At 37.2% G+C, this 22,963-nt stretch overlaps 1 protein-coding gene across 7 annotated transcripts in view; it reads left to right on the top strand.

Moving 5' to 3' along the window:
• The window catches only part of SESTD1 (SEC14 and spectrin domain containing 1), a 150,876-nt gene that overhangs the window by 60,506 nt on the left and 67,407 nt on the right, over positions 1 to 22,963 (top strand). For all 7 annotated transcript variants that reach the window (XM_045806232.2, XM_045806226.2, XM_087861837.1 and 4 more), the window contains 2 exons: positions 8,432 to 8,522; positions 12,835 to 12,948. In XM_045806232.2, coding sequence (XP_045662188.1) covers positions 8,432 to 8,522; positions 12,835 to 12,948 — 205 coding nt within the window. The remainder of the gene's footprint in view (positions 1 to 8,431; positions 8,523 to 12,834; positions 12,949 to 22,963) is intronic.

Below are 22,963 nucleotides of genomic sequence, written 5' to 3'. Positions count from 1 at the left end.
GTGGTGCCTTTACTCGTATTCTTTATACTCTATATCTGTCCTTTCACATTAAATTTTATTAGCTCCTTTATGTAAATCCTTTCTAGATTTTGTTGTTATCCAAACTTATAGCCCTTGCTGTTTCTGATTCTTTAGAAGTTTAACCATGATGTGTTTAATGATGGTTCTTAAGTTTTTATTTAATATTTATTTATTTATTTTTAAAGATTTTATTTATTAATTTGAGATAAAGAATGAGAGAGAGAGCATGAGCCAGGGGGGCAGAGGGAGAGGAAGAAGCAGGCTCCCCGCTGAGCAGGGAGCCCAGTATGGGGTTCAGTCGTAAGACCCGTGGATCATGACCTGAGCCGAAGGCAGACACTTAACCGACTGAGCCACCAGGTGCCCAAATATTTATTTATTTTTACATTTATTATTTGTCTTAATTTTTTTTTAATTTCAAAAGCATATATTGTTTCCCTAGTAACATTAAATACTGTAATGTCTATGAATATAAAGTAGGCACTAAGTGATTCTGAGCTCCTTGAGGGGAGAAACTGTATCTTATAATTTGTATTTTTCATAGCTCAGTGTTGTACCTCATTCTCAGTCAGTGGTCAGTATGGCTTATGGGTGTGGGTTTCTATTTTTATTTTATTTTACTACTTCAGTTTCTCAGAGTTTTGTGTACTCAAGTGTGGGCTGACTGGACCTAGTAACTGACCATTCTCAGAACATCTTACATTTTGTTGGAAAATCAAATAAGCATACTGACGTTGGTGGCTCAGTAGAAACTCTTTTGATGGATAAGAAGTTTGTCTAGGCTGGTTTTGCTTTCTTTTTTAGAACTTGAAATTCAAATGGACCTGAGAATTTACTTATGGATGATGATTGGGAGGCATATATGAAAAGAATATCTTATATTTAAGGAAATATATTACAGATAATATATTATCTGTTAGATAATGTTAAGTCTTTTAATTCTCATAAGAAACTTGTGATGAGTACAGTCACCATTATCCCTGTGTTGTGTATGAGGGATCTGAGACATAGAAAGAGTGGGCAATTTAGATATCTTGACCAAGAGCGTGTGGTAAATCAGGGCCAGAGGGGGTGTTTGCACCTGGCAGTTTGGCTGCTAGCCTGTGTTCCTAATTACTACTCTACAGCAACCTCTGCTATAATTACAGTGCAATATCTATTGACAAGTGTTAGTATTTATTTACTTTTAACCTAGACCTATTACAGTTGATAATTAACATATGAGATAATATAGTATTATGAAGGAAATATTGAAAACTTTGTCTTAACATTTTCTTTCAACAGTATATTCAGTGTATACAGGCAAATCTTGGAGATAATTGCAGGTTCAGTTCTAGACCACTGCAATGGAGTGAACATCACAGCAAAGCCATATTTGCATTTACTTCCTCCACTGAAGTCTTGAGTCCCTAAGTCATTTATGAGGGTTGGACTCAACTTCTTTCAAACTTCTGTTAATGTTGATATTTTGATCTCTTCCCATGAATTAACGAATGTTCTTAATAGCATCTAGAATGGTGAATCCTTTCCAGAAGGCTTTCAATTTACTTTGTCCAGATCCATCAGAGTAATTACTATCTCTAGCAGCTATAGATTAATGAAATATTCCCAAATAATAAGACTTGAAAGTCAGAATTACTCCTTGACCCATGGGCTGCAGAATGAATGTCGTGTTAGCAAGCATGAAAACATTGATTTCATTGTAACCATCTCCATCAGAGCTCTTAGGTGACCAGATGCACTGTCAATGAACAGTAATAGTTTAAAAGGTATCTTTTTTTCCCCCTGAGCAGTGGGTTTCTCCAGTGAGCTTAAACCCTTTCAGTAAACCATGTTGTAAACAGATGTATTTTCACCCAGAGTTTGTTGTTTCTCATTTATAGAGCATAGGCAGGGTAGCTTTAGCGTAATTCTTTTTTATTTTCTAATTTTTTTTAAGTAGTCTCCACGCCCAGTGGGGCTTGAAGTCACGACCCTGAGATTAAGACCTGAGCTGATACCAAGAGTCGATCACCTAACTGACTGAGCCACCCAGGTGCCCTGATTTATCATAATTCTTAAGGGCCCTAGGATTGTGGGAATGGTAAATGAGCATTGTCTTCTATTTAGTCACCAGCTGCATTAGCATGTGACAAGAGAGTCTTTTGAAGTTTTTTTTTTTTTAATTTATTTAATTATTTTAGAGAGAAAGAGTGTGCATGAGAGAGCATGCCCCAGGGTGGTGGGAGGGAGGGAGGGGGAGTCTTTCTTAAGCAGACTCTGTGCTGATTGTGGAGCCAGACGTGGGGCTCAGTCTCACAACCTGAGCCAAAGCCAAGAGTCAGACACTTACCTGACTGTGCCACCCAGGCACCCCTGTCCTTTGAAGTTTTTTTTTTTTTTTTTTTAAAGATTTTATTTATTTATTTGACAGAGAGAGACAGCCAGCGAGAGAGGGAACACAAGCAAGGGGAGTGGGAGAGGAAGAAGCAGGCTCCCAGTGGAGGAGCCTGACGTGGGGCTCGATCCCAGAACGCTGGGATCACGCCCTGAGCCGAAGGCAGACGCTTAACGACTGAGCCACCCAGGCGCCCCTATCCTTTGAAGTTTTGAAACCAGGCATTGACTTCTCTCTAGCGGTACAAGTCCTAGATGGCATCTTTTTCTGATAGAAGGCTGTTTGTCTACATTGAAAATCTGTTGCTGAGTGTAGCCACTTTCATTATTGATCCTAGCTAGATGTTTTGGTGGAGAACTTCCTGCAGCTTCTGTATCAGCACTTGCCTGCTTTACCTTGCACTTTTACATTATAGAGACAACTTCTTTCCTTAAATCTCATAAACCAACCTCTGCTAGCTTCAGGCTTTCTCCTGCAGCTTCCTCACCTCTCTCAGCTTTCCTAGAATTGAAGAGAGTTAGGGCCTTGCTCTGGATTAGGCTTTTACTTAAGGGAATGTTGTGGCTGGTTTGATTTTCTATCCAGACCACTCAAACTCTCTCCATATCAGCAATAAGAATGTTTTGGTTTCTTATCATTCATTTGTTCACAGGAGTAGCACTTTTAATTTCCTTCCATAAATATTTCCTTTGTATTTACAACTTGGCTGACTGGTTTCAGAAGACCTAGCTTTTAGCCTGTGTTGGCTTTCTTCATGCCTTCCTCACTAAGCTTAATCGTTTTTAGCTTTTGTTTCAAAGTAAAAGACATGCAACTCTTCATTTCACTTGCACACTTAGAAGCCACTGAAAGGTTATTAATTGGCCTAATTTCAGTATTATTGTGTCTCAGGGATGAGGGAGGCCCAAGGAGAGGGAGAGACAGGGGAACAACCAGTAAGTAGAACAGTCAGAACATATAACACTTATTAAGTTCCCCATCTTATATAGGTATGGTTTGTGGCACCCCAAAACAATTATAATAGGAACATCAAAGATCACAGATCACCATAACAAATACATAATTTGAAGTTTGAAATATTATGAAATTACTAAAACATGACACAGAGACATAAAGTGAGCAAATGCTGTTGGAAAAATGGCATCTATAGAGTTGATGGATGCAGGGTTGCCACAAACCTTCAATTTGTAAAAGAAGTAGTATCTATGAAGTGCAGTAAAACAAAGTACAATAAAGATAAAATACCTGTATTTAAACTCAGTATTTTCCAGCTTAAAGGGAACTTGGTGATCATCCGGTTGTAGAATCATGGAACATCATCAGGATTGTAAAGTACCTTAACAATCATCTGGACTAACCACCTTCTCCATTCTTAAATCTTTTTTTTTTTTTCTTAAGATTTTATTTATTTATTTGACAGAGAGAGACAGCCAGTGAGAGAGAGAACACAAGCAGGGGGAGTGGGAGAGGAAGAAGGAGGCTCCCAGAGGAGGAGCCTGATGTGGGGCTCGATCCCAGAACGCTGGGATCATGCCCTGAGCCGAAGGCAGACGCTTAACGACTGCGCCACCCAGGCGCCCCTCCATTCTTAAATCTTTTATAGAAATACTGCCAAGTATTTGTCCAGATTAATCTCGATCAGATTACTATTGATTCTGTAGTGATTCAAAATCTACAAAAGTTACCTTTCCATTTTTTTCACTTAAGTCAGTTCTTTCTAATTGTAGAAAAACTCATTTATGTTACAGAATAAACATCAGAACACAGAGGTTTAATGATTTGCCAAAAACCACATAGCCATTAAGATCATAAGTCTTTAGTCACTCAGTAAATACGTGAGAGCCTGTAATATATGAGCTCCTCATTGTTCCAGGTGCTGAGGAAATGGGTGAACAAAGGAGACCCAGTCCCTGCCCTTATTATGGGCGTTATACGTAATGATCCAACAAATATTACATATAAATCACAGTATATTGGATGTTCATGAATGCTATGAAAACACAGCATGAAAAGAGTTGAGAGGATGGCATGTGTGGCAATATTTTGCAAAATGATAGAATAATGTTTTACCAGAGATGATGGAAGTGACGAGCAAGCCGTACAGATATCTAATGGAAGATGATTAAAGAAAGAGCATTTATGACAGAGCAGTTAGTGCAAAGACCCTGAGGCAGGAGCAGCATATTGTGGGATCAGCAAGGAGGTAGTATGGTGGGAGCAGTTTGAGAGAGGTCCAGAGTTCTAGAACTGTGGTCAGATGAGAGAGGCTAGAATCAGATCATAGAGGACCTTGTAGGCCATGGTAAAGGCTTCAGTTCTGAAGGAAAAGGAAAGCCAGTGTTGGTTTCTGACTAGGGAATGATGTGCAATGTACCCTCTAACATTTTTAAAGGTCGTCTGTGTTTAAAGCACTATGCTAAAAGCTGCCAGGATATCAGGAAGATAATATCCTCGCTTTCTGGAAGCATGTTATCTAATGAAGATAAATTGTAAACAAGTAATTACAATAAAAGCATAAGTGAAATTAGTTGCCATAATACAAGTGTAAGCAGAGCTTATGAGTGGAAAAGAAGGAACCCTTAGTTGTAATCAAAGAAATTAGTGAAGAGCTACAATGTACTGAACCGGAGAAATCCATTGATAGTCTGTTTCTAATCAAAGTGAGTGGGCTTTTTAAGGAGCCTCTCCTCTTTTTTTTTTTTTTTTAAGATTTTATTTATTTATTTTAACAGAGAAACAGCCAGCGAGAGAGGGAACACAGCAGGGGAGTGGGAGAGGAAGAAGCAGGCTCCCAGCGGAGGAGCCCCATGTGGGACTCGATCCCGGAACGCCGGGATCACACCCTGAGCCGAAGGCAGACGCTTAACGACTGCACTACCCAGGCTCCCCCTCTCCTCTTTTAATAGTAGTTTCAACTGAGCCATCTAACCCTCGAAAGGCTCTAATGCGGGAGGAACAAGGAGATAGAGTGTTAATAGATTTTTTTGTTATTGTTCTTTAGATGTAATTATAAACATGTTAACAGCAATAGGAGTTTATTAATATTAGTATGGCAGCTCCTCTAACATACCCTTTTATAAAGGACAGAACATGCTTCTAAATTAAGTATGTTAAAAATCACTTGAAACTATCACTCCACTTGTAGGAATGAAGTAAAAAAAAAGAAAAAAGAAAAACAATCCTTTCATGTAGTTGAAAGATCACTTGATCTTGCAGTTTTCGAATAGTATCTTTCAGTTGTATGTATTTTCATTATCTTAGTAAAATGTGAGAAAATTATGATTGAGGCTGTTTTTAAGTACCCTATAAGATAAATTTAGAGTATTTTATGCCCTTCAGATCACTGCAGATGGTATTTGCAAGCTTCATTATTTTCTTTCTCTTAATATACAGATTAATATAGAGTGTGCTTTGAAATGAAAATGTGTTATTCGTGTAAAACTTCTTTAACAAAATGCTGTTGTAACCTGTATCTCTGAGAAGCAGATGCCGATTGAGAACAAAGTACCAGATTATGGGGATGGCACAATTCTCTTGACTGTAGTACCAAAAAGGGAAGGCCTTCTACTGGACAACTCTGTGTGTCTTATCTCCCCCTCCTGCACGTTTCCATAAGCATTGGTAGAGACTCCTGAGTTGCTTTTACTTCTCTGAAGACCACTCAGTAGCCAGCTACCTTACCTAGGTTTATCTCTTCTGGTAAGGTATCCTTACCTAAGTTCCTTGTATACTACCTGAGTTATAGTGCTCTTCCTAGATGTCTTGGTGGTGAGGAATTCCAAGAATTTCCTTCTTACCTGATCCTACAACTAGCAATTAGATGTCAGATTTGCTTCCTCAAGCAAGTCTTTATATGCTCTTGCTAATAATCTAAAGTGATCATTGTATTGCCTCACATTCCCCCCACCAAAGAATACTTAGTGAGTCCTTTATTTTAAAATGCAAAATCCAAAAATGGAGGATTTCAGCATTTTTATTGAGTTATAATTAACATACCTTAAACACCAACCTTTTAAAGCATACAATTTAGTGGTTTTCCGTATATTGACAAAGTTGTGTGACCATTACACACTCTCATCCATTGGCCCAAAAAGAAATTCTGCACCCATTAGTAGTCGTTCCCCATTCTCTTCTCCTCCCAGCCCTTGGCACCTACTGATCTGCTTTCTGTCTCTGTTTATTTGTTTATTCTGGACATTTCGTGTAAATGCAATTGTACAATATGTGGGCTTTTGTATCTGGCTTCTTTCACTTAGCATAATGTTTTCAAGGTTTATCCATGTTCTGACATGTATCAGTACTTCATTCCTTTTTTTTTTTTTTTAAGATTTTATTTATGTGTGTGAGAGAGAGAGAGAGAGAGAGACAGCACAAGCAGGGGGAACGGGGAGAGGGAGAAGCAGATTCCCTGCTGAGCAGGGAGCCTGCCATGGGGTTCAATCTGAGGATCTTGAGATGACCTGAGCTGAAGGCAGACACTTAACTGACTGAGCCACCCAGGCGCCCCCGTACTGCATTCATTTTTATAGTGAATAGTATTCCATTATATAGATTACCATGTTTTGTTTTCCTGTTTGTCATTGATGGACATTTGAGTTGTTCCTACTTTTGGGTGTTAGGAATTATGCTGCTGTGAACATTTGTGTGCACGTTTTTTGTATGGACATATATTTCAGTTTGTCTCATCTTTTGAACAGTTCCCTGTTTTCTTTGGAAGCTCAGCTTCTGTCCCTGTTTATAGAGGCCCCTGTTCTTACAACTCCTCAGCAGTACCATCCTCATACTTGTAACCTTAGTGGTGCTTGGTAGATTTAGATATCACTTCTGCAAGAACCCTCTTGAGGCTAATGTGAGAACTTAGAGGAAGTAAGGCAGGATTAGTAAAATCCCCTGGATTGTTGGATTTAAATCTTAGGAAAGGGTTTGCTGATTACCTTTCCTATAATGTATATGATTGATAGAACTTTGAGTGTGGAGAGGTTTCACTACCAAATCCTTGCTCTGTTAAGTAAAACTGCAGCTTCTTCTGGTATATTGGAGAGAGCAGTTGAGATCCTTTCATTGAATTCATTTTATAAGTAAAAAAATAGTAATAATAAAGTAGCTATGTAGTTTGGTCTTTAGCATGGAGTTTTTTAGTGTAGTTGTATTTTACTAGGGTAGGCTTCTGGGAAGTGTTTACAATAATTGAATGTAATATATAGCAGTAACATATTCTAACACTCAGGGTAATATTTTGCTGGTCAAGTAATTGAGAATGTGAAGGTGAGGGGGGTGTATGTTCTGATATGGTGTATTCAAGTTTTCAACTACTATGTAGACCGAATATTACCTCATCTCATTAAATTTCCCCGAAAGAACACCAAGAAATTCATTTCCAATGGTTTAGTAGTAGCTTACTCTATTTTCTACCTATTTTTTTTTTTTTAAGATTTTATTTATGTATTTGAGAGAACAAAAGTGGTAGAGATCACAGAGGGGGAGGGAGAAGCAGACTCACCGCTGAGCCAAGAGCCTGATGCGGGTCTCAATCCCAGGACCCTGGGATCATGACCTGAGCCGAAGGCAGATGCCTAACCAACTGAGCCACCCTGGCGCCCCTATTTTCTGCCTGTTTTAAACTATCATTTCTACTTCTGGCAGGAAGGAGAGGCAAGAAGTATGTATGCACTTGGCAGTCAGTTACATATTTCACTTGGATCCCATTTTATAAACGAATAAATTGAAAGGCTCTTGAGACTGAATGTTGCTTTGATTTCTTCTCGTTAAGACATTGACTTCCTGTACTTTTAGAGTAATTTTCTTGCCAAATTAGTTTGTAAATTGTCAGTGTTTCCTAAAATGAGAAAAATCAAATTGCTTGAAAATACTAAAAGGATACCCTTAAAAATTTTATTAATGACAGTGTAAACAAAACCAAGTGAGATTAATGCTGCTCCACATATGATTAAACTAGAGACTTTATTTAGGATTATAAAGAATAAAGTATGAAGCCTGTTTTAATACTTTGTAATTTTTGTTTGTTTGTTTCAGTGAAAAGTGTAAGGCTAGAGGATTTACCGTGATTGTGGATGGCAGAAAATCACAGTGGAATGTGGTGAAAACAGTAGTCTTAATGCTACAGGTAATTTTATTTTTGACCATTAGGAAATGGTTTTATTTTATAGCAGCAGATAAAGTGATCATGCATTTCATTTATTTCATTGTGCCCAAACTTCTCAGCAGTGACTGAGCTCTGAAATGCACACTACTGGATTTTTAAAACTCATTTCTTAGGGATTTGACTTTGAATAGTAAAATAAATTTCAGACCTATTCTAAAGATTTGTAAATGATCAAAAGTAGTATGTCATGTTTAAATAATTTAGTAAGTAGGCCAGCGAGTCCAAAAGTGTGAGATGTTGCTGGACTTACCTGGGAGCTTTTGCATGCTGTGATATCTGCATCATCCCCTGTCTACTCCATTCTGATACTGTAAGTAGAGAGCAGGACCGGGTAAGTCTAGTCTGGAAACGCCTCTCACGGGGTTCTGAGCAGTCTTTTTCTTCTGTTCCCTACTTTCCTCTAAAAAGTACCAGGATTTATGGTACTCTTATTACTTATTTCTAATCCAGAAGAAATGTACTTGTCAGCTGTGTCCTTGGAAACTTTAGCAGTCCATAAACCAACATTTACTAAACGCTGCAGTTGCAAAGTCTTTGGTCTGATACTAGTCTTTGTGTTTCCTTGTGTTCCTCACAGAAAGATTACACGATCTTTGCTTGTACTAGGTACCTATCTAGTAAACATTTGTTGCTTTATTATAAGGGTATTGAGGATGTTGTGATCTGAAATGGAAAAACAAAATATTCGAGTGATATTTTATCGAGGTGGCAGATTGCTCTAATGTATCTGGGTTTCCTTAGAAAGGCTTCAGGAGAATGTAGAAGTTAAGTGAGTTAAATAAAAGAGATTATCTAATTTAGTTGAAAGAAAGTGAAAAGGGCTTTCCTAGCAGGGACACTGACTTAGTCATAGCTCAGAATGAAGCAAATATAGAATGAAGGGAGTTGTTGGCAGGTCAGTTTGGGGAAAATAGAAGTTGACAGTTATGTGGGATAGTGAACTTTCAGTATCACAATATCAGTGATATTGAAAGAAAGATCAAGAATTTTAAATAAATTGGGAAATAATTTGTAGCTGCTTTTGGGTTCTGTGGAAGGAAGTATAAGTTCGAATTTTATTTTATTTCGTTTTTATTTATTTATTTAAAAGTTTTATTTCTTTATTTGAGAGAGAGAGAGGGAGAAGCAGACTCCCTGCTGAGCAGAGAGCCTGATGCGGAGCTTGATCCTAGGACCCTGAGATCATGACCTGAGCCAAAGGCAGACACTTACCCAGCTGAACCTCCAAGGCACCCTGAGACTCAAAGATTTTAAATAACTTAACCAGATTCTTGTAATTAACATGGGAAAGAGCTGCAGTTGGAACTTAACATGGCCTAACCCCCAAGTCTTGGCTTTATCCTTTACAAAGGGTATATTACCAATGGGGGGTATTGGAGGTGGTCCCCAAATTATCTATCCATTACCTCCTTCTTAAATGCGTGGCCTAAACCGTTATCATTAGAATCAATCCTTTGCGTTGGAAAGGATATAGCCTCCGGAGGGTCAGTTTTTTAAGGGAGCACAGATTGGTATCCCACCACTTTTTCTGTCAGATATGTTCCCAGCACTTTTATATCCCAACCCTGAAGATGAGCTCTTCTAGGTAAAAGTTGTTAAAATAACTATTAGGTGAGAAATCCATTAATTATGACCTTGTGTTCTTCCTTTCATCCTGTCATTCAACTGTGTCACAGATGACCTGTTTGGGACTTGCTCTATGAACTGGACTTTGATCAGTGGCAGTTTTGAAGAACAATCAGTGGATGATTTAATCCCCTCTTGCGATTTCTTTTCTGATAGGTATTTTAACAACTTTTGGATTTATTAATAGTTAACATTTTCAGAAGTTGCAATGGCCTTTTGTTTACTCCTAATCAAACAGTTTTTACATACAAAATCATTCATTGCTTTTATTTCAAAAGGTACTAGTACCAGTTCTTTGGGATCCCAGAGCTTAGCGTTGGCTTTGTTAGTAACTAATATTCTCTAAAATATGTGGTTTGGTTTTCTTGTTTCCCACAACTTTAATATTCAATGATTTTGAAGTTATAGTCTTCCACAAGTCAATATATAAATAAACCTCAGTCTACCTGAATTTCCTAGCCTCTCCAATAACTTTGGTACTGTTGAATTTATTTATCTTTTTCATAGCTCAGTCATTGCAGGGGGCACCAGATTTGTTACATGCCCAAAAAATGTGTTTAAATTGAAAGACTTCTGGGGCGCCTGGGTGGCTCAGTCCTTAAGTGTCTGCCTTCTGCTCAGGGCGTGATCCCAGAGTCCTGGGATCGAGCCCCACATCAGGCTCCTCCCCTGGGAGCTTGCTTCTTCCTCTCCCACTCCCCCTGCTTGTGTTCCCTCTCTCACTGGCTCTCTGTCAAATATATAAATAAAATCTTTAAAAAAAAAATAAATTAAAAGATTTCTAATTTCTTCTGATTAATAATAATTATAACCATAATTTATTGTTATTCAGTTGTGCCATTTATGGTCTTGAATTGTATTTGACCCCTAGAGTTTGTAAGTAAAGTTTTTTTGGAACTCATCTATGCCCATTCATTTATATATATATTTTTTAAAGATTTTATTTATTTATTTGACAGAGAGAGACAGCCAGTGAGAGAGGGAACACAAGCAGAGGGAGTGGGAGAGGAAGAAGCAGGCTCTTAGTGGAGGAGCCTGATGTGGGGCTCGAACCCAGAACGCCGGGATCACGCCCTGAGCTGAAGGCAGATGCTTAACCACTGCGCTACCCAGGCGCCCCCATTTATATATATATATATTTTTTTTAGATTTTTTTTTTTATTTATTTGACAGAGATAGAGACAGCCAGCGAGAGAGGGAACACAAGCAGGGGGAGTGGGAGAGGAAGAAACAGGCTCATAGCAAAGGAGACTGATGTGGGGCTCGATCCCATAATGCCGGGATCACGCCCTGAGCGGAAGGCAGACGCTTAACCGCTGTGCCACCCAGGCGCCCCCCCATTTATATTTTTTATAGCTACTTTCTTACTACAGTGACAGACTTGAAGTAGTTGCAATAGAGACTGCATAGCCTGCAAAGCCTAAAATATTTATTATCTACACCTTCAGAAAGAATTTACTGACTCCTGGTGTAGAATGTTTGAAGTGTGTAGTAGGGGAGTCAGATAGTAAGTAATTAGGCAAATTACTAAATAATGTAACAGCAGATAGTGATAAATGCTCTGAAGAAAAATACAGTAGTAGAAGGAGACTGAGTCAGATGGTGCTACTTTAGATACAGTGGTCAGGGAAGGTCTCTCTGAAAAGGGAATGTTTGAGTAGACTCTCAGTGGAGGGAGCATTCTTCCTGGGTATATAGGGCAGAAAACACTCCGGACAGGGAAAACATCAAGGGCATAAGCCTCAGGTGGAAACAGACTTGTTACATTCCAGGAACAGCAGGAAGTTTAGTCTGGCTGTAGTAGGGGAGTGAGCTGAGAGGGGAGGGCTGTGAGGTGAGGTCCAAGGGTCAGTGGGGCCCTGAGCTTGAAGGGCTTTCTAGGCCTTGGTAAGGAGTTTGAATTTTACTGTGAGCATGAGAAAATGTGAAGAAAGAAGAGAGGCCTGTTAAGAGGATATTTTAAAAGGCTGAGTATTTTGGGGATGTTAGCAATGTGGGTGGTAGAAATGATCTAATTTAAAGATAGACTGTAAGGGGTTTGCTGATAAAATATACATGGAATATTTTATTAACTCAGTGGATGTTAACTTCCGTTCTTCTTTAGGTAATATGAATAACCATATCTAGTAAATGTGAAATTGTATTTGTCAGAGATTAGCTTGTCCTCTTCTTCAAGTTAATAATCAAGCAGAATCTGGGCTTCTTTGTATAATGGCTAGTAAGAAATTTATTTTGTGAGCAAATTGATTTTACATTATTTGAAGAAATTCTCCAAGGTGATTGTGTTAGAAAAAAATTTTTTCCTATAATAGAAGAAGCAACTATGTAATAGTTGGCCAATTAAAAATTGTCTTGTAGTTTAATCTGAATATATCCCTATTAGAGAGATTCAGTAAAACACAAAGATAATTCACATGTACTGCTTATATTACATTGTTTATTTGAAATCTCTGAGTCAACTTGTCTTTCCAAGTATCTCTTTATTGCCATGTATGTTTTGAAGTGTGGAGTATTTCTTATTATTTCAATTCTTTTCCAAAGGTCTCTTAATTTACTCAGCCCAACCATGAAAATCTAGTAATTTATAACTTTAATAAATTATTCTTTTTACATGTATAATATATAATTTTTTTTTTGTATTTTATAGAATGTTGTTCCAGCTGAGGTGTCCCTTGTTTGTGTAGTGAAGCCTGATGAATTCTGGGATAAGAAAGTAACACATTTTTGTTTTTGGAAAGAAAAGGATAGACTTGGCTTTGAGGTAAATATACTCTATAAAAAAGCAGAAATGTGTTGTATCTTTAAAAATAGCATTTTGCAAAAAAATATTAAAAACAGCATTTTGCTGGTATTTTGTTTGCTCATCGTTGGATACTAAGCTGTGCTTGTGCAGTCATGAGTCAGTGCCTAAGCAATGACGAGTATGTAATTGACATTCATATACTTGTGGAATAAATTATGATTCTTTGTCAAAGACCACAAATTCTTTCTTGTTTTCATTTGTATCTCTCTTTATAAACTTTGAGTAAGTAGAACTTTTTATTTAAAAAAAAAAAAAGTATTGCATTACCAAAAGGACATTTAGCTAACATTAGGAAATCCTGGACATTTTGAAGTTGAAGTTAGGGTCTATTTTGTGTGATATGTCATAATTATTTTTAGTATATGTTTGGTTTTGATCCATGAAAAAAGTTATCTGTCCTTTCCTATTGACATTACTCTCTTCATTTGTCTTGTGTAAAAGTACATCTTATAGATCAGAAAGAAGTCCCAATGGAATACAAATTCAAGCAATTCTGTCATAGTTTTCCTGCCACAACATGTTAAAAGTTTTCTTTTTATCCTTGATACCATATCTGGTTCTGAAGTGTACTTTGTTTGACATTAGTATAGCTGCTTCAGCTTTCTTTTGACTAGTGTTTGCGTTTTGTATCTTTTCCCATATTACCTATTTTCCTATCTATTTCTTTGTATTTAAAGTGGATTTCTTATAGTATCCTTGGGTCTTGCTTTCGTATCCATTCTGACAATCTGTCCTTTTAGTGTTTCATAAGACCAGTTAGTTATATTTAATGTAATTATTGATACAGGTGGATTAAAATCTATTATCTTGATAGATTTTATATACTTTTTGGTTCTTTTTTTGATTTTTTTTGGATTATTTTTTATGTTTACATTTTATCTCCATTGTAGTTTATATCCCTTATTAAAAATTTTTTTTGTGTGCACGCCCTAAGTTTACAATATACATCTTTAATTAGTGGACTGTTACCTTCAAATAATATACCATTTAATATGTAGTAGAAATTACTTAAAACAGTATATATCCAATACTTCCCATTCTGGTCATATATTTTACTTATACTGTTCTGTAAACACACAATAGATGGCTACTATTTTTACCATTGATAGTTTATTTACAGCAATTAAAATAATAAAAAAAATGAATTTCATCTTTCTTTATGTCACTTCTGGCATTCTTCATTTCTTTTTGGAGATTCATCTTTTGTTTGATATATTCCTTCTGCCTAAAGGACTTCCTTTAATGTATCTTGCAGTGCAGGTCTGTTGGCATTGAATTTTTTTAGCTTTGGTTTTCCTGAAAAAAACCTGTTGTTACTATTATGATTTTGAAAGATATTTTCAGTGGGTATGGAATTTTGTTTCATTACTGATTTCTTTTAGCACATTAAGTATATCACACCATTGACTTCTCATTCCCATAGCTTCTGAGAAGAGTTATATTATTTGTATCCTTGGTCTGCTATGTGACATATATCTTTTTTTCCTGTTGGCCACCTTTAAGATTTTCACTTTATTTTTGGGTTTTCAGCATTTTTATTATTTAATGCCTAGATGTATTTTATTTGGTATTTGTTCTCTTTGGTGTTCTCTGCATTTGTTGGATCTCTGGTTTGATGTCTGCCATCAATTTTGGAAAATTCTTAGATATTTTCTTTTCAAAGATTTTCTATTTCTTTTAGAATCCCAATTGTATGTATGTTAGACCATTTGAAAATTTCTCACCATTCTGGGTTGGTGTTCTGTTTTATTTATTTTTTTTATGTTTTATCTTTTTGTGTTTTAGTTTGGGTATTTTCTGTTGATCCATTTTCAAGTTACTCTTTGTTTCTTTGTCTTTGTTGAGTTTGTTGACCCATTTGTTGTAAACTTACTTCATCTATGATACCATGGGGTTGGTTTGTAAAGTTTCTTTTTTTTTCTAATTTTTTATTTTTTTAATTAACATATAATGTATTATTTGTTTCAGGGGTACAGGTCTGTGATTTATCAGTCTTACACAACACCCAGTGCTCAGCACAACACATACCCTCCCCAGTGTCCATCACCCAGCCTCCTTATCCTGCCTCTTCCCTCCCCTCCAGCAACCCTCAGTTTGTTTCCTAAGATTAAGAGTCTCTTATGGTTTGTCTCTTTCTCTGATTTTTTTTTTTTTAAGATTTTATTTATTTATTTGACAGAGAGAGACAGCCAGCGAGAGAGGGAACACAGGCAGGGGGAGTGGGAGAGGAAGAAGCAGGCTCATAGCAGAGGAGCCTTATGTGGGGCTCGAACCCAGAACGCTGGGATCATGCCCTGAGCTGAAGGCAGACACTCAACCACTGCACTACCCAGGCGCCCCTCTTTCTCTGATTTTGTCTCGTTTTATTTTTTTCCTCTCTTCCTCAATGATCCTCTGCCTTGTTACTTAAATTCCAGATACCAGTGAGATCATGTGATAATTGTCTTTCTCTGATTGACTTATTTCGCTTAGCATAATCCCTTCTAGTTCCATCGACTTTGTTGCAAATGGCAAGATTTCGTTCTTTTTTGATGGCTGTGTAATATTCTATTGTAGATATATACCACATCTTCTTTATCCATTCATTTGTCGATGGACATCTGGGCTCTTTCCATAGTTTGGCTATTGTGGACATTGCAGCTATAAACTTTGGGGTGCAGGTGCCTCTTTGGGTCACTACATTTGTATCTTTGGGATAAATACCTAGTAGTGCAATTGCTGGGTCATAGGGTAGCTCTATTTTCAACTTTTTTGAAAAGTACTGTTTTCCAGAGCGGCTGCATCAGTTTGCATTCCCGGTTCGTAACATTTCTATTTCATTCTTCCTTATAGTTTCTATCTCTGCTGAAATTCGTTCTTGCATGTTGTCTTGTACTTTTTCCATGAGAACCTTTAGCATGTATTATATTATCTTAAATTCCCTACCCTATACTTCCGCTGTCTGGGTCTGACTTACTCTAGTTGTCTCATTTGCTTTGTTTCCTGACAGTAGGTTGTTTCCTTTCTTGCTTTTTGCATGCCTTGTTATTTTTTGTTGCATGTTGGCCATCTTGTTTAGGCTAGCAAAGACTGAGGTAAATAGTATTGTGCCTACGCATAGGCGCATCTTGATTTTTGCTAGGCTTTTTAGTGGGGCAAGAAAATTAGCCTAGCCAGGAGTTGACTTGACTTTGGCTTTTGTTGTTGCTATTATTTTCTTCAGTGCACCACAGACTTCACATTCCTTTAGAGCTAATTTGTGTTGAAGATGGTGCTAACTTGCCAGAGACTTTTTTTTTCCCCAGTGTTTATCCCACCCTTACCTATAGGTCTTTCCTTTGCACCTTGCCTCAGAAAAGATCTCTTTGCACTATTGATGCTCCATTAGAAAAAGACTGCTGTTCCTTGTTATTCAGTGTTTGTCAGAGGGGCATTTTCTGTTGTTTGGTTCAGCTTCAGTCTTAGGCAGCTTTGTGACGCAGGGTCTGGCCCTCTTTCCCAGGTGCAGGAGGCCTATGATAGCCTGGGCTCATCATATATTCTTGTCTCTACTAGGATAGAGGGCTTTTCTTTTCCTTCCTCCAGCTACAGTAGGGATGTATTTGCACTCTAAGGTCATCTGGGTTTGCTGCTTTTCCCTCAGCACTTGAAGGTTTTTATTCTCTAGAGGAGATAGAGTTGAAGAATCTGGGCCGTTCTCAGCTTCATGCCTTTCCAGTGGTGGCTGCTGTTTGCTTCCCCCAGGCCTGTACTCTGAGAGAGGCTGTTTTGAAGTTTCTTATCTTTACTGTCCCAGTCTTTCTCATGATTCCCAGGACGTCTGTTCAGAAGAGCCCATGAGTGACTGAATCCTTCTTGTGTCCGTGCTTCCCAGGGGTTCTGTACTTTCGCATTAGTTCACATTTGGCCTTTAGCACATCATTAAAAATGTTAGCTGAATTCTTACCTGGCTTGTATTATGTCTGGCATTTTTCCCAGGTAAGCAAGTGCTCCAGCTCCATCTTTTCTTGAAGGCACTGGTCTGTCCTTAGATTGCAGGTTCATTGGTTATCCTCTTAACCCTCATGGGTTCAAGAAAAATTGTCATTTTTTAGATTAACTTGCATCATTTTGGTGGTGGTAGTGGTGGTGTAAGGGTTGGAACATTGTTCTTTGCAGCCTTCTACATCCTAAGCAGAAATGAGTTGCAATTTTTCCCCTGCTTTTGATGAATATAAGTGAGGTTCAGTGGGGTGGGGTCCGGAGCCGACGACCAAGAAAGAATTCTTGAGGTGTCTTTGGTGCAAAATGGTGGTTTATTAAAGCATGGGGACAGGACCCGTGGGCAGAAAGAGCTGCTGCCCTGGGGTTGCGAGGAATGGCCTATTTTATACCCTCAAGTGGGGAGGGGGCTAGGGATAGCCTAAGTCTCTAAGGAATTTTGGAAGCAAGGTCTCCAGGACCTTGAGGGGGCTAGCTGCTGTTGGGAAAGGGCCATTTATTACCGTCTAATAAAACCTTAGTCATGAGACCCTTCAGATGTATATCGGTGGACCATATGCTTGGGGGATGATTGCCAACATGTATCTTGGGGGGTTAGAGATAAAGGAAGTTTCCAAAGCAATTTTTTACTTTAAAGTAGACTTACAGGATCTTGGTGGAGGGGAGAGGGTCACGCTAGGACTGCCTTTTGCCCTTAGCAAAGTATTAACATTGAGGCAGCTGAGTTCCTACAGGAATGTCACCATGCCTGTTTCAAGGACTTGTCAATGGGCTGTAGGTAGTAAGGGCTATTTCTTTGTCCTTCAGGGCAGCCAGGAGTGCCTGAGGAATGTTGCATACATCCCATGGGGGGGGGGGGGTTGCAGGGTGTCAGCTTCTGCTTTGTCCTCAGCTTGCCTTCCGTTCCCTCATCACTTTTATCTTACACACTTTTGTCATTGGTTGACTTGACTGTGATATAGACTTAGTGGAAAGATGTGCCAGCATTGTGGGGAAGGTAGCCTGGACTGCTGGGTTCCATTAGGAAAGGTGTTACCCTGATAGTTGAATGGGAAACTGCATCTCAAGGAGGAGAAACAAAAGTATAGTGAGGGAAGAGAGTAAAGTCTGAAAGCAGGAGGCCTGAATGTTGCTATGGTGAGTGAGTACTTCTGACTGGTAGGGGAGGTCAGCTGTTCATGCCAGGGGTGCACAGGAAATGTTGCTCTGAGAGAATGCAAAGTGAGTAGAGGCCAGTGGTGTAGAAACTAAAGTAGTGAACACTCAGTAAGAGAAAAGATCCCTTTTATGAAGAGCGCATCACATCCTGCTTAAGCATAGACATCTGCTCAGAAATGCTTTGCTTTGTTGGGTCTCATACTATGTGAATTCATAGTGACTAAACACCTTGCATCTTAGAGGATAAAATAGAAGACAGATTTCCTGCCTGCTTAGATCTAATGTCATAGATTGATGTTTAAAACTCAACTGTGAAAGTTTCTTGTATCACCATATTGTTTTCTTTTAGACATTGAAGAGATTCAGCTAAGTATTTTCCAAGGAAATGAGCACTAGGCACTTATTAAAAAGCCTAATATCTTATGAGATGAGAGTAAGTAATTTCAAATGCTGGCTAATGCACTGACAAACATATTCAACTTTAAGGTACAGTTCAACACAGCCATTTTTGATACTTAGAGCTATATATAATTAAATCCAATGTAGATGTTTAATTAAAAATTATTTTCCTTGGTGTTACTTGGATCATTTGGGCTGTTGTGATTAAGCTTGTGTTTTTGTATATATTCTAAATTTTTTTAAGGTTTTATTTTTTTATTCGACAGAGGTGAGAGAGAGCACGAGTTGGGGGGGGGGGCAGAAGGAGAGGGAGAAGCACACTGAACAGGAAGCCCAACACAGGGCTCCATCCCAGGACCCCAGGATCATGACCTGAGCTGAAGGCAGACACTTAACCAACTGAGCCACCCAGGTGCCCCTATATTCTAAATATTTTTAACCTATAACTTTGTTATAAATACTGGTGTTCCTATAAGCAAGAGTATGTTTTACTTAATAGTTTTATACATAAGAAAGATTTATTACCAGATGTTGACAACATTCATCAAATAAACATGTGGTAGTTGTTTTAATGATACCTTGTTCTTCCCACATGATTTCACATTTCCTTGCTCATCATCTTTCCTAAATTTTTTCTTCTAAGTGACTTTCTTCCTGTTCACTTCTCTGTTTTTCATTAGCTATTGAATATTCTTCTCTCGTTGCTCACCTAAATATTTCCTTATGTGTTGTCTTATCTCTGAAATAGGTATCTACCTGTCCAGTTTTCCTTTTAGCAATTCAGAGATTCATGTACTTTTGTCCTTCAGCAGCATTATAGCTGGTGGCTTTGAAAGCTTTTGTTGCTTAGATGATAGTATCTGTAGTTTATCAAATGACATGATAAAATTGAAGTAGTAGTGGTATTAATCTTATCCTCAAATTGGGAGACTAATAATCTAAAGGATCTCTACCTTATTCTTTATTGTCATTCAATAAAGAGAGTAATAAAAGTGTTATTTACTGGCGATGATAATCAGCCACCATTCTAAATTGTTCTCTTCTCTTATCTCTTCTTAATACTGCATCTGATTCTGGTTTTTATTTTTTATTTTTTGTTTTGTTGTTTTTGTTTTTGTTTTTTGAGGCCTAACTAATGTTAGGATCTAAGACCAGAGACGTCCTTCATGTTCGTCTGTCAGTGCCTCTGCCTCCATTTATTAGGTCTCTTGCCAGTTTTTGCAGAAAGCTCCTTTCTCTTAGTGAAAAAAATATTCCCCAGCTGACAGATACAAGCAGTCATACACATTGAAATAATATGTATATAAACACATACACACATATGAATCTGTAGTAAGCATGCAAAGACATACAAAAACACATTTTTAATTCACATCTTGCACACACATTCTTAGCATTAAGTAAGATAAAAAATGAAATATTGGAGTGCCTGCAGAGTGAGAGGTTCAGTGTTAGGTTTTTCGGGAATGTTTTATTAGGAAATATTAAGTGTTCTAGTTACAGATGAAATAGTGACCATAAAGGAGAAACAAGTTTTGAATCTTTCTATAAGTTAGATTCTAGACTAAAGGAAACCTTCACAAATGTTTTGATGAAAGGCCATATGGCAAGTATCTTTCTCTTCAAACTTGCTGAGCAGTGGTATGTGCTAGTTAAAATATTGTGGTTTAGTCATTAATTTGTCTTAACCTCTCTAACATATAAAATAGAGGAAGAAGTAGTATTTACTATTAAAAAATTTTATGGTTTTTACTTCCTTTGAAAGGACTTGGCAAAAGTTTGAAAAACTTATTTAGGTAGTGATCTTTTTTATCTAACTTTTTATAGTTCCACCTTTTTATTCTGGCTCCCTTTGTGCTTGTTTTCTAGGTTTCAGATTTCCTCAGAGGTAGATCTGAAGTTTAGGTTCCTGCTTTAAATGATAACTGCTTTGAATGTAATTGATTAATCTTTTCTTCAAGAATTTAATAGTATCTATACCTATTAGAATATTCACGGAAACGGATAGCAAAAAATACTTCAAATCTAGCAATTAAATTAGATAAAAATCAGAATATGATCTCTATCACAATCTTGAATAGATAAAGCATATATTATAGCGTGATTTTCATAAAGGTAAAAACATGACTTATGCAAATATAAAGTAAACACAAATCAGACATATGCAGCTCATTATCTAATGAGGTATTAGTAATTTGTGAGGTGCTGTTCAAAGAGCTTTTAAGGAATTTAGGATTTTTATAGACAGATAAGATTGCCAAGTTAGATACAGAACTGGTTAATGTCCTTCAAATCCAAAAATTCTAAAGGTTGAGGTTATGTTTTATTTCACTAGACAGAAATCAGTTTCACTGGTCGTAAATTATTTGCATTTTTTTCTGAACAAAATCTGTAAGTTGACCTCTGTCCCTGGCTAGTCTCTGGGAAGTCAGTCAAAGGTAGAGGCCCAGCATTGCATGAAGGAACAATATCTTCTGCCCATTCCAAAGATTTAGGTAGATTTTCTAACACACGAATCTCATTTCATCAAAATTATTATTTAGCATATGATGATGTCTTTAGTACTCTAAAAATTATGGTAATAAGGGTAGTATATAGTGTGATTAAATGATATTTGAACTTTCATTTATGAACAATAAAAGAGTCTACCAGGCCAGACTTGCAAACCTTTTCTCATTTATAGTTGCTTAAAAAGAAATGGAAAAATTATAAAAATAAACCAACTGATTTTGTTTCTTTGTTGAAGAGGGATGCAGAGGGGCAGAGGGGCAGAGGGAGAGAAAGAATCTTAAGCAGGCTCCATGCCCAGCGCGGAGCCCCACACAGGGCTTGATCTCACAACCCTGAGATCACGTCCTGAGCCAAAACCAAGAGTTGGATGCTTAACCTACTGAACCAGCTAGGCACCCCAAACCAGCTGATTATTTTTAAAGTATAAAAGTTGAAATTTCAAAAATTAGGTTATGAAAATAATTACCCCCTCTGTTTTTGAAGATCTAATACCATTTTCTTTTCTTTTCTCTCTCTCTCTCTCTCTCTCTTTTAAGATTTTATTTATTTATTTGAGAGAGAGAATGAACAGTGGGGAGGGACGGATGGAGAAGCAGACTCCCCGCTAAGCAGTGAGCCAGACGTAGGGCTCGATCCCAGGATCTTGGGATCATGACCTGAGCCAAAGGCAGATGCTTAACTGACTGAGACACCCAGTTGCCCCTGAAGATATAATACCATTTTTCATCATAATTTATATGTAGTCTTAAAATTGAACATGAAGGTAGATAATTTTATAGATGATTTATGATATCTCTTTGTTTTACATGTTTACTTTCAAGATTTATTTATTTGAGAGAGAGAGAGAGAGCAGGGGGAGGAGGGGGAAAGAATCTCAAGCAGACACTGTGCAGAGCACAGAGCCCAACATGGGTCTTGTTCTCACAACCCTGAGACCACTACCTGAGCTGAAACCAAGAGTCAAACCCTTAACCATCTAAGCTACCCAGGTGTCCCTGTCATAACTATTTTAAAGTGAAAGATCATGAATGCCATTTGTTAGATGCCAAAAGTCAAAATTGGTCTTTTTACTTTGGTATATAATGTTATTTAATATTTAAGATGATTTAATGAAGTTCACTTTAATTCAGTATTTTTTAGTATTAATAATTTAGTAAATCCTCTCTTAAAACAAGCTCATTATATACTACTTCTATATTGTACTCTGGGAAAAAGGATAAAATAGAATGCTATGAACAGTGTTCATGAGATTTTCATAACTTTGGGGGAAATATTGCCAGTTGGCCAGTCTTAAGAAATGCTCTATACTTTAGGAAAATGTATTGTTTTAAATATTTTTTTGAGAAATGAAATCTTGAGTTTGTGGTACCATCTTTTCCCCAGGTAAGGGATTGTTTGATTTTTAAGGAGATTTGCTTTTAAGAATATCACTTTTCCAGCAATCACTTGATTAGAATAACTGATACTGTTAGTATTTATATATATGAAAGAAAGTTCTGTAGGAAATAATAAAGTACTGGCTGTAGTATGTTTAAATTAATATTCTAACACAATAATACACATTTGAGTCTTTGTAATTTTTAATGTTTTTGCTCTAATTTACAGTGTTATTTCTTATTAAATAGTCACTTAAGATTTTCACAGCTTTTTCTGTAGTTTTAGAAAATATTTCTTTGGAATATTTAGCAATTATGGCATTATTTACCATTTTTTCATATTGAGAATCTTAGGATGAAAGGGATTAAACATAAGTGATGTTTTGGACCTTTATTTTCTAATACTGCTTTTAATTTTGGTGATGATTACTATTGGGGAGGACTGGACTTTTTTTTTTGGATTATGGTTTTTGTTCATTTGTTTTTTGATTATGGGGTTTTTTTTTGTTTGTTTTTTCTTTTTTGCTCACTTCAAAAAGGTGATACTTAGATATTTGGCATTTCATACA

The sequence above is a fragment of the Ursus americanus genome, chromosome 1, assembly GCF_024610735.1.
Source record: "Ursus americanus isolate L20-20 chromosome 1, mUrsAme1.1.p, whole genome shotgun sequence".
Classification (NCBI taxonomy): domain Eukaryota; kingdom Metazoa; phylum Chordata; class Mammalia; order Carnivora; family Ursidae; genus Ursus; species Ursus americanus.
The sequence above is the reverse complement of the archived record's forward strand: the minus strand, read 5'-3'. Positions and strand labels throughout refer to the sequence as shown.